A 12,842-nucleotide genomic window follows, 5' to 3' on the forward strand; every position below is an offset into this window, starting at 1 on the left:
TTTTCTTTATCTTACAGTTGAAAAAGATAGGAGGTGGGGGCTTTGGAGAAATCTATGAAGCCATAGACTTTCTGACTCAGGAGAATGTTGCTCTTAAAGTGGAGTCAGCCCAACAACCGAAGCAGGTTCTCAAAATGGAAGTTGCTGTTTTGAAGAAACTACAAGGTAAGTTCCTAAGTTTTACATGTTGAGTTTGTTTCTGTCTTGCATCCCATTATTGATCAGGGTATTTCTGAACAGTTGATTAATATGGAAACATTACAGAATATTTGGCCCATTGTAACTGTACAGGTTGAAGAAGAGTAATCCAGCCTAATTCCACCTTCCTGCTCTTGCTCTGCAGTCCAATAGGTTATGGCATTTGCTGTGCATATTCCAGTATTTGTTAAATATGATTAAGGCTTCTTCCTCTATCATCCTTTTCAGGCAGTGAGTTCCAGATCTCTACCACCCTCTTGGTGGAAGGACAATTGCTCAACTCCCCTCAAATCCTTCAGCCAATTAGTTTAAATATTTGCCCGCTGGATCTTGACATCTCTGCTCATGCACATCCTATCTTTCCAATCCGTCCTTGTATTTTTATACATCCTAATTAAATCGCTCTTCAGCTTCCTCTGGTCCAAAGAAAAGACTCCCGGCCTCTCCAGTCTTTGCTCAGCTAAAATTCCCTATCCTGGCAACGTTCTCGGAGATCTACTGATTTCGTGCATCATGTCCTCCTTACAATGTTTTGACCATGATGTGGATGTCACTTAATTGTGAAGAGTCGACCACAGCGCTGTGGATCTTCAATCACATGTAAGCCTGGCAGATTTCCTTCCTAAATAGCATCAGTGAACTAGGTTGTTTTTGCATCATGCTATTAGACCAATTTTTTTGGTCGTGGGACAGGGACATCGTTGGCTGGCCAACATTTATTGCCTATCCCTAGTTGCCATTGAAAAGGTGATGGTGAGTTGCTGCCTTGAGCCACTGCAATCCCGTGCTGTAAGTTGACCCAAAATGACCTTTGGGAGAGAATTCCATGATTTTAACCCAGCAATAGTAAAGAAACAGTGACATATTTCCAAGTGAGGACAATGAGTGGCTTCAGGTGGTGTTCCGATGTATCTGCTGTACTTGTGATCTTTGAATGTTATTAAATTCAAATTTCAGCATCTGCCATGGTGTGATGTGAACCCATAACACTAGCCTTTGGTTCTGGATTGCTAGTCCAAAGACATTACCAGTACCCTGCTGCTTCCGTGTATATAAAATTCCAGCTGTAGCTTAACTAATATTTTATACAGTTCTGGCATATCCTCCTTGCACTGCATGATATGCTTCAGCTAATAAAGGATAGTACCCTGTATGCCTTCCTAATCAACTTAACCATCTGTCATGCTGACTTCAGAGATCTGTGCACTCCAAGGTCATTCTGTTTTCCTATAGTTCTCAGTATCCTACTACTTATTGTGCATACCCTTGATTTGTTTGCACTCCCCACCAAATCTCTCCATACTTCCTCAAGTTGAATTCAATTTTGTCACCTTTTTACCCATCTGACCAGCCTGTGAACATCATCCTGGAGTCTACAATTTTCTTCGTGGTGACCAAATTTTGTACAATTTGGGAACTTCAGTTTAACTAATTGATATGTACAGAAACAGCGAGATCTGATACTGAGCCCTGTGCACCTCCAAACCCCAGAACCTTTTGGAACCAGCCTTCCAGTCACAAAAACCTACTTCCACTCAGTGGCAGAAAGCAACCTTAAATCCAACTTGCCTTTGAATCCCATGGACTCTCGCTTTTTCTGGCCAGTCAGAATGCCATTGTGAGACATTGTCAAAAGCCTTGCTAAAATCCATGTAGACTACACCTAGCCCTCTACCTTACCAACTTGTCTCCTCCAAAATTTCAACCAAGCCATTCAGACATGATCTTTCTTTATCCCCTCAAAGAATTTTGTATTTGTATTTTGTCCATCACTTATGTTAAGCTAACTGGCCTGTAATTACTCAGCCTATTTCTTTCCTCCCTTTTTAAACAATGGTACATTGTGGCTTGAAGGTCTCCTGGTAGTGTTCCTACTTCTGGGCCAGAAGGCCCAGGTTCAAGTGCCACCTGAACAGGATGATTAAAAATACCTACAGTTAGCAATCCTCTGGTATCACACCTATATGTTGAGTTTCTGATTGATAGAGCCTCTGCTGTTCCTGCCTTTTAGTGTGGGTTACATTTTTCTCGTGTGACTTATTCACTTCCAAAGGTGCTAAACTCTGCCACTGTTTACATCATCTACCCTTTCATTGTCCTCCCCATGTAGAATGTCAGCATCCTCTTCCTGTTTTGTGAAGTCATCAAGGCTGCATTTGACTGAGTGTGGAATCAAGGAGCCCAAGCGCCACTGGACTCCATGGGAATCAGAGGAAAAGCTCTCCGCTGGTTGGAATTATATCTGGCACAAAGGAAGATAGTTGTAGTTGTTTAACTCAGTCATCTCAACTCCACATTCATGCCTACCTTTGATAACTTTTCATTCTGTTTTTGCTCTAGGATCTAGCTACTTCTGCCTTAAAAATATTCCAGAGCTCTGCATCTACTGATCTGTAGAAAAGAAAGCTACAAAGACACCCTATTCACAGGAAAAAAAAAATGAATTCGCTTCCACACCACCTTAAATGGAAGCCCCCTTTATTTTTAAGCTGTGGCCTCGAGTTCTGGCCCAAAAGGGACACGCTTATTCAATATCCACCTTGTCAAGTGGCCGAATGACCTTCTGTTTCAGAAAGGTCACCTCTTATTCTTCTACATGCCAGTAGATTTTAGGCCTAGCTTGTCCAACATTTCCTGATAAGATAACCCACTTATCTCAGGTATTAGTCAATCTACTCTGAACTGCTGCTAAGGCAATTGAAGATCATTTCATATTATTTTGTATATATGGAGCCTCAATCGATACACGGTACTCCAGGTATGGTTTCACCAATGTTTTGTATAACTGTAGCATTGCACTTTACTTACATTCCCCTTGCAATACATAGCAGCATTCCATTTGCCATCATGATCCTTTGCTTTATTTGAATCAAACTTGTTGATTAATGCACCAGGACATTCAGATCCCTCAGTACCTCCATGTTCTACAATTTTTCTCCATTTTGAATAATACGTTGCTTTTCTGTTCTTCATGTTAAAGTAGACAAGTTCACATTTTCCTACATTATATTACATCTGCCAATGTTGTTAATCTATTTTCATTTGTCCATCTATATCCTTACACCTTCACAATTTACTTTCCTATCTATCTTTGTCTCATCAGCACGCTTAGCAGTTCTACATTTGAGTGTTGCTACAAATAGTTTTTGGAGGCTTTTCATCTTGCACTCATCAGGACAATTTGCAAGAATATCAATTCAAGAAGAAAGCCAACATTAATATTGTGAGAGAGGAATGTGCTGATTAGTTGACAAGTGGACTATGATCAGTAGAACCATTATCACAGAGAATGCACACAATTTTGATGATCGACCGTTAACTGCCAGCCTTTTATATTTGAAACCAAGCAGATTGACTTTGACTCTGATTCTAGTTATAATATTGTCCTGAGAAATACACCTGCAAATGGATGAAATCTATTTTGTTGCATTGAAACAGGCTCAGGGGTGTACATTTTCTTTCTGTTTACAAGAATCGGAACCTTGTATACTGATATATGTAGCTTTTAGTAGACCCAAGTCGTCCACACTGAGAGCCGAGAGCCCAGTTGATAATCCTAAATTGGTTGTTAGTGTGATTCTTTGTGTGCTCAGGATTATCCAGGAAATGTTTTGCAACTGCAATATCTAATGTTGGACACTGTTGTTTGCATGTTCAAAAACATTTATTGGTTGGGTGTGATCAATATCTTGCTTGTTATGAACTGCTGAAGGAACGTGCTGTTTGGCATAATCTGTCAGTATTTGGGACATACAGCCAGCATACCTAGCATTGCACTAGCACTAAAATTACCCTCGAGGTTCTCCTTTTCTAATTTAACCCGTAGCTGCTCATCCCCTTCAGCAGCACCTCTTTTTCTAGTTATGCCTGTGTCTTTGAAACCTACCAACTATCAGATCCTCCCAATGGAAGTTACTCGCCAACCTAGAGCAGATTTTCTGAAGTTTGTCAGTTTGCAGGCAGCTGTACTGTCTGGACTCTCGTTCTTGGCTGCAGAGAAACCTAATCGCTTGGACTACATTGTCATTACTACTGCTACGTTCCTTTTAGATCCTCAATCCTAAATGGCTTCAGGTGCTTCAGTGAGAGGAGGAGAGATTTTAAAAAATGACATGAGGCTAATTTTTTAGAGTGGTTCGCGTGTGGAACGAACTTCCTAATGAAGTGGTGGATGCGGGTACAATTGCAACATTTAAAAGACATTTGGGCGGATATATCAATAGGAAGGGTTTGGAGGGATATGGGCCAGGACCAGGCAGGTGGGTCTAGTGTACTTTGGAATTACGTTCAACATGAATTGGTTGGACCAAAGTGTCTGTTTCTGTGCTGTATGACTCTATAAACGAGTTAACAAGAATGACAAAGTAGCTTCTGAAAACAAAAATGTAGCCCCAAAAATCTAAAAGTAGTCAGCCGTGAGGCAAGGGTTATTTTGACTAATTGTGTTAAGGAATTTGAACTCTGATCTCTGGACTTTGTCAACATCCATTGCACCACCATACCTTATTACTACGTTCTTCTGATATACAGCTGTCAACAAATATAACTCCAGCCTAAATGTCAAATGGGAAACCAGTTGCTGGTAGGAGAAGTTTGTCATGCCATCAACTTCAACTGAAGCTTGAACTATAATTCTCACACAAATAGGATGATAAACAGATCCTTTTCAGAGTGGCAGGCAGTGACGAGTGGGGTGCCGCAGGGTTCAGTGCTCGGACCCCAGCTGTTCAGAATATGCATTAACGATTTGGACGAAGGAATTGAATGCAATATCTTCAAATTTGCAGACAACACAAAGCTGGGAGGTACTGCATGCTGTGAAAGGATGCTAAGAGGCTGCGGAGTGACTTAGTCAGACTGGCTGAGTGGGCAAATACTTGACAAACGCAATATAATGTGGATAAATGTGAGGTTATCCACTTTGGTTGCAAAAACAGGAAAACTGATTATTGTTTGAATTGTGGCAGTTTAGGGAAAGGGGAAGTGCAACGAGACCTGGGTGTCATGGTTGCTGAAGTTTGGCATGCAGGTGCAGCAGGCAGTGAGGAAAGCTAATGGCATGCTGGCCTTCATAGCAACAGGATTTGAGTATTGGAGTGAGGATGTCTTACTGCAGTTATACAGCGCCTTGGTGAAGCCACACCTTGAGTGTTGTGTTTAAAAAAAACCAAAAGTACTGCAGATGCTGTAAATCAGAAACAAAAACAGAAGTTGCTGGAAAAGTTCAGCAGGTCTGGCAGCATCTCTGAAGAGAAATCAGAGTTAACGTTTCAAGTCCGGTGACCCTTCGTCAGAACTGATGGTAGCTAGGAAAATGTCGGTTTATCTGTGTAAGATATGGTGGGGGAGGGGGTAAAGAGTAAAAGTTAGGTGGGGATAGAGCCCACAGAGAGAAGAGCAGTTGGACACACAAAGGAGTAGATAATGATCTGGCTAGGAGGGTGAATAGCTGTTAATGGAGGCTGTTAATAGCTAACAATAGGTCGTGTGTCATGGCAAACTATGTGATAACAAAGCCTGGTGTGTGGGGTAGGTGGCTAGGACATGGGAGAGTTCAGGCCCTTAAATTATTGAACTCAATACTGAGTCCGGAGGGCTGCGGGGACCCCAAGCGGAAAATGAGGTGTTGTTCCAGCTTGTGCTGAGCTTCATTTGAAGACTGTAGCAAGCCACAGACAGACATGTTAGCCAGGGAACAGGGTGGTGTGCTATAGTAGCAGACAACTGGAAGCTCGGTCATTTTTGCATGCAGAGCGTAGATGTTCTGCAAAGTGGTCGCCCAGTCTATGCTTTGTTTCCCCAGCGTAGAGGAGACTACATTGTGAGCAGCAAATGCAATAGACTAGATTAAGTGAAGTGTGGGTAAGCGCTTCTTCACCTGGAAGGTATGTTTGGGCCCTTGGATACTGAGGAGGGAGGAGGTAAATGGGCAGGTTTTACACCTTTTGGCGATTGCAGGGGGAAGGTGCAGTGGGGCTGTTGGGGGGATGTTGAGACTGAAGGAAATGTGGACCAGGGTGTTCCAGAGGGAACGGACCCCGTGGCAGGCAGACTTGGGAGGGGAAGGGAATATATGTCTGGTGGCGGCATCTCATTGGAGGTGGTGGAAATGGCAACTGATGTTCTTCTGGGTGTGGATGCTGGTGGGATTGTAGGTGAGGACAAGGGAAACCCTATCGCTGTTGCAAAAGGGAAGAGAGGAGGTGAGGGTAGAAGTGTGGGAGATGGGTCGGATCTGGTTGCGGTCCCTGTCAACAACAGTGCTGTGGGGATTCCTTGGTTGAGGAAGAAGGTGGACGTTTTGGAGGCTCCCTTGTCCAAGTTGGCCTCATTGGAACCTATGCAATGGAGGTGGAGGAACGGGGAGAATAGAATGGAGTCTTTACAGGAAGCAGGGTGCAAGGATGTATGGTGCACAAGCTGTGGGAGTTGTAGGTTTATACTGGATACTAGTGGCCAGTCGAAAATGGAAATGGAAACAGATGTCGAGGAAGGGAAGGGAGGAGTCAGAGATCGGGTGAAAGCCGGGGCTGAGTGGAAATTAGAAGCGAAATCGATGAACTTTTCCAATTCCGGACAAGAGGGGGAAGCAATGCTGATGATATCATTGATATTTTGGAGAAACATTTGTGGGAGGGGTCTGGAATAGGATTGGAAAAGGAATATTCCATGTACCCCACGAAGAGACAGGCATAACTGGGGCCTATGCCACCCTTCTGACCTGAAGAAAATGAGAGAAGTTAAAAGTTGTTAAGGGTGAGGACGAGCTCAGCCAAGCGGGGGAGGGTGGTGGTGGTGGTGGTGGTGGTGGTAGTGGTAGGTGAGGATGGTTCAGGACTTTGCTGAAACTGACATAAAATGACAGAGGAATCACGGATGTAGTGGGCCGGGACTGGACCAGGCGAGGAAAGATAGAGTCAAGGTAGAAGAGATGAGTTCTGTAGGGAGGAGCGGCTGAAACAATTGGTCTACCAGGCAGTCCTGTTTATGGATTTTTGGAAGGAAGTAGAAGTGAGCTTTGTGGGACTGGGCCATTATCAGCTTGGAGGCAGAGGGGGAGAGATCACCAGATAAAATGAGGTCAGTGGCCATAGTTGATACAATGGCCTGATGTTCTATGATGGGGTTGTGGTCCAGGGGAAGATAGGAGGTAGTGTTTGAGAGCTGGCAGTCAGCCTCTGCAATGTAGAGGTTTGTATGTTAGACTACAACAGCACCACCTTTATCGGCAGGCTTAATAATAAATTCAGGGTTGGATCTGAGTGCAGTCAGTTCGGAAGGAGATAGGCTGGATTGGGTGAGGAGTGTAGAAAAATTAAGGCGACCAGTGTCACGTCGACAGTTCTCAAAGAACAGATTGAATGCTGGTGACAGGCTGGAGGGAGTGGTCCAGGTGGAGGGAAAACGTTAGAGGTGTGTGAAGGGGTCTGTGGGATGGGGAGAGGACTCTTGTCCACAGAAATAGGATCAGAGACGCAGATGGCAGAAGAAGAGTTTGATGTCATGTCGTGCCCAAAATTCATTAAGGTGGGGACGCAGAGGGATAAAGCTGAGACCTTTGCTGAGCACGGAACATTCAGCATTGGAGAGTGGGAGGGATGGTGAATACCTGATAGGAGGTGGGGTCAGGGGGAGGGGATGAAATCAGAGGGAAGGGGAGGGAGGTTCCAGAGGGCCATGAATATCTGAGTTGTTGCATCTTGTGGCCCTTGATGCTTGAAAGGAAAAGAAAGTTTCTTGTTAGCACAGTGAATGAGCTGGAGGATGAAGTGGAACTGCAGTGTGGTGCAGCCCTTAGCCAGCGTGATGTGATGCTGTTGGAGAGAAGGGTCAAAAGTGTGCATATGACGCCACATGGCACTGAGTGTGGATCTCACAATGCAGTGTGATCCTGAGTGGATTCAAAGCATGAGGGATGAAACTTTTGTCGGAATCCACGTGGGGTGAGTCTGAGCCGGAGGCAGTCACTGAGGAATGTGATGTGGCTGTGGAAACGAGTTTTAGCAAATACCTGGTCAAACACCTACGCTTGGTTCGCACTAAACAACTGCACCTGCCAGTCATGAACCATTTCAACTCCCCCTCCCATTCCTCAGATGACATGTCCATCCTGGGCCTCCTGCAGTGCCACAACGATGCCACGAAGGTTGCAGGAACAGCAACTCCTATTCCGCTTGGGAACCCTGCAGCCCAATGGTATCAATATGGATTTCACAAACTTCAAAATCTCCCCTCCCCCTACCGCATCCCAAAACCAGCCCAGCTTGTCCCCACCTCCCTCACCTGTCCTTCCTCCCACCTCAAGCCCCATCCCCATCTCCTACCTACTAACCTCATCCCGCCCCCTTGACTTGTCCGTCCTCCCTAGACTGACCTATCTCCTCCCTACCTCCCCACCTACACTCACCTTTACTGGCTCCATCCCTGCCTCTTCAACCTGTCTGTTTCCTGTCCACCTATCTTCTCTTCTTTCCATCTTCTATCCGCCTCCCCCTCTCTCCCTATTTATTTCAGAACCCCCTTCCCCTCCCCCATTTCTGAAGAAGGGTCCAGGCCCGAAACGTCAGCCTTCCTGCTCCTATGATGCTGCTTGGCCTGCTGTGTTCATCCAGCTCTACACCTTGTAACCTGAGTATTGTGTGCAGTTTTTGTCTCCTAGTCTGAGGAAAGACATTTCTGCTATTGAGGGAGTCCAGCGAAGGTTCACCAGATTGATTCCTGGGATGGCAGGACTGACGTGCAAGGAAAGACTGGATCAACTGGGCTTGTATTCACTGGAATTCAGAAGAATGAGGGAGATCTCGTAGAAACACATAAAATCCTGATGGGACTGGACAGGCTAGATGCGGGAAAATTGCTCCTGATGTTGGGAAGGTCCAGGTCTAGGGATCACCGTCTAAGAATAAGGGGTAAGCTATTCAGGATGGGGATGAGGAAGAATTTCTTTACTCAAGAGTTGTGAACCTGTGGAATTCTCTCCCACAGGAAGCTGTTGAGGCCAGTTCATTAGGTATATTCAAGAGAGAGTTGGACGTGGTCCTTGCGGCTGAAGGGATGAAAGGATATGGGGAGAGTGTGGGAATAGAATACTGAGATTGCCTGATCAGCCATGATATTGAATGGTCGTGCAGGCTCATCCTCGTCCTGCATCTATTTTCAATGTTTCGATGTTTAAATCCAGTTTAGGATGTTTCATCACAAAAGTCCTAAGGCTCTTTATATGGAATATTTATATAGTAAATATTCTAAGGATGCTAATCTTTCGTCAGTATGAGAACCTACTGTACTGCCATCAGAATGTCAAGTACAAAGACCTCAGTTTTTGAAAAGAGTATAAATGCATATTTGGTTGCGTTCTTCTCCACTATTGTCCTTTTGTTTGGTGAGACTGCTGTACAAAATGCATGAATACGATTATCCTAATGTACTAGGATCTCCAATGGCAATATGAAGGAGGACAAATCAGGGCAGCTCAATTTCTGGTTGCCAGTATTCAGCTGCAAACTGTGATTATCAAAGGTGTAATCGTCTGTGCCTAGACTATGCTGTTGCAAAAAAATTTATTGATTGCATTGGAAATGCAAAGCTATAGGAATAAGCTGGGCCTGGCTTATTCCAGATGCTCATCAGAGGGTCTGTGTGGACTCGATGGGCTGAAATAGTCTGTTTCCACGCTGTAGGGATTCGATATTTCCAGGGCATGAAGTCTATAGTTCAGAGTAAAGGAAAGAAAATTTGATTATTGCCGATATTTTTAACCACAAACATACACTTAAATACATCTTTAACCGGTAGTGCTGGCATGTAAGACGTTAAATAATGTCGTAGTGGGCATACACCTGTTGAGTACAATCTTAGTCCAAGACACAGCACTGGTTACACTGCATCAGTTGTTTATGAAACTGAATAAAAATTGAATCAAGAGCAACTTAAGCAATTCTTTGTCACTTTGAAACTCTCAAAGGTTTATAAAAGATTAGGAAAAAGTAATAAGAATCAGGCAATGATGCTTTATTACCTTGATTTGTAAAGAAATTGTGCAATTGTAGAAAATGTGTCTGGACGACCTGGAAGTAACTGTTGCATTGGGAAGTCGTGATCATGAGAGATGGTAAGCAAACAACAGGGAATTGAAGATAGAGGTAACTTGCAACTTGAAATTGATGATAAAACAATAATGTAGGGTAGCAGATTTGATGCTTGCTTACCATGCAACTGAAATCGTTTGGATTGCAAATCAAGTGTTCTTCCCACAATGTAATTCTGTTCAGTGGTTTTAGTATTTTCTGAATGTGACCTGTTGTATTTTTACTTCAACACTCCTACATATTTAATTATTTCTCATGGTGGGTGGTGAGATTTTGCAATGTAGCAATTAGAACCAATTGCAATAAATATGAACCATTTTATCTGTATCTTGTCAATTCCCCATTACATTAGAACTTCTGACCAAGTTGATATCGCAGAGTTTGGAGATATTCATTGCATGTTTGTTTTAAATCTTGAGTTGTGTGGATTGGTTAGCTGTGAAGGCAAGAGGAGAGAATTGGGAAATTCAATAAAAAAGAAATGGGAAGGGGAAGTATCTTCGCCATGAAAGTGTACACATTTGTGTCAATTTGTTGTAATAAATGGACAAGTGTAATGAGCAAGAAGTAGAAACAGGAGCAGGCCATTCAACCCCTGAAGCCTGCCCCACCATTCAATAAAGTTATGACTCATCTGCTGCAGGCCTCACTCCTCTTTCATGTCATCTCCTCATCGCCCTTAACGCCTCAATATTTGAAAAATATATCTACCACCTAATTAAATACATTCAAAGGTCTAGCCTTCTCAATTTTCTGGGGTAGAGAATTCTAGACATTCAGTACTATCTGGGAAAATAAATTGCTTCGCCACTTCCAGAGAAAAAATAGATTTAGCAATTGTCTGTTGAGTTTGACAAAAGGGGCGAGGACACAGGAAAATTGGAAACCTTCAGAAGATTGAGCAAAGCTTTTGAGATGTCACTCCTGTTTCCCAAGAAAAACTTTGTCAGCAAAGCACAATGCGTTCTACACTGATGAAATATTTACTGGTTTTATGTATGAGTTATTTTCAAAAGTGTAAGTGTTGCAGTACAGTTGGAAATGGCAATGAAGATTTGAAATTATTTCACTATTTGGAAGTGCTATGGAAAAATATTTTGAAACACTTGGTACAGCATATTCTAAACAGCAGAATTTTACGTCAAACAATTGAACAAGCATCTCACCATGTTGTAAACTTGTCGGCTGCTCACAGTCATAGGTTCTACTGCTTCCTCTAAGGCTAAAAGGCTTCATTGTTCTCCTAGAAGCTGAAGATGCTTGCAAGTAATTCTATGCTGAAGCCACAAAGCAGTGCATATTTACTGAAGAGATTTCAGCATTGTCATATTACATTTACTGCAGCTTTCAGGATGTCCTTTCATTTAAATGAACAAAAAGACACATTTAAAATCTCTCAATTTTATTTCTTAGAGATGTGAGAAATCCATTGTATTTCATTTCTAGGTTATTGCTTCTGAGTATTTCCTTGCATTAGCACTTCTTTATTTTACAACTAATCCTCTTGATTCAAATCTTTAAATATTCCTAAGTGCTGTGTATTCTAAAAATGTGCACATTTCTACCAGCATCAAGTGCGAGATATTGATGTGCGACTATAAGTAGAATCATTGGTTTCTTTTCCTGATGCCTTCCCGCACCCTCAGTATTACTTCTGTTAATGCAGCGTATGTTATCCCAGATGAAACCAGCTATTTAGTGAAAACTTGAGTATAAATCTCCTCTGTGGGAGACATGTCATTCCCAGTTTCTTAAGATAAAAAGAGAGAATTTGAATTTATTCATGACCTTGGACAGCATAAACTGAAGTATTTTCAAAGTGTAGCCAATGTTGTAATATTGAAAAAGCAGCTGTCAATTTGAACATACAACAGAAATAAGGTAATAGCTGTAAATTAATGTCTTTGGATGTTGGTGAGTTGTTGATGTTGGTAAATACTTCCTCAGGAGCTTCTCTGCAAACAGTGCAGTAGGATCTCTTATGTCTGCATCCCAGAGCAGAACCAAATGTCTGGTTTGACATCACAATAGAAAAAGATAGACCCTTCAAAAATACAGCTGTCCTGCAGTACTGCATTATAGTATCAGCTTGTATTTTTCCCTGAAGTATTTGGAGTCTAAAGACCTGAAGATGAATAAATCACCCGGATCGGATGGGCTATACCCAATGGTTCTGAAGGAGATGGGTAGAGATTGTAGAGGCATTGGTGGTATTTTTCAGGAATAACTGGAGTTGGGGGCATCCAGGAGGACTAGGAAATGGCTAATGTAACAACCCTGTTAAAGAAGGAGGGGAGGCAGAAGATTGGAAATTATAGGCCGATTATCCTGATCTCAGCTGTTGGTAAGATTTTAGAGTCCATTGTGAAGGATGAGAATGTGGAGTACTTAGAGTCCATGGTAAAGTAGGGCTGAGTCAGCACAGCTTTGGCATGCCTTACAAATCTGTTAGAATGTTTTGAGGAACTGAATAGAGAGTTAGACAGAGAAGAGACAATGGACGTGATCTACAGCATCTATCAGTGATGGGAGCACAGCTATTCATATTATACATTA

At 42.8% G+C, this 12,842-nt stretch overlaps 1 protein-coding gene across 1 annotated transcript in view; it reads left to right on the top strand.

The window, feature by feature from the left end:
- LOC109917135 (tau-tubulin kinase 2) overlaps positions 1-12,842 on the top strand; it is a 162,650-nt gene that overhangs the window by 4,509 nt on the left and 145,299 nt on the right. Inside the window, exon 2 of the mRNA XM_048600486.1 lies at positions 18-165. Within this exon, the coding sequence (XP_048456443.1) occupies positions 18-165 (148 nt within the window). The remainder of the gene's footprint in view (positions 1-17; positions 166-12,842) is intronic.

The sequence above is a fragment of the Rhincodon typus genome, chromosome 8 (assembly GCF_021869965.1).
Source record: "Rhincodon typus isolate 14 chromosome 8, sRhiTyp1.1, whole genome shotgun sequence".
In the NCBI taxonomy this organism is placed as follows: domain Eukaryota; kingdom Metazoa; phylum Chordata; class Chondrichthyes; order Orectolobiformes; family Rhincodontidae; genus Rhincodon; species Rhincodon typus.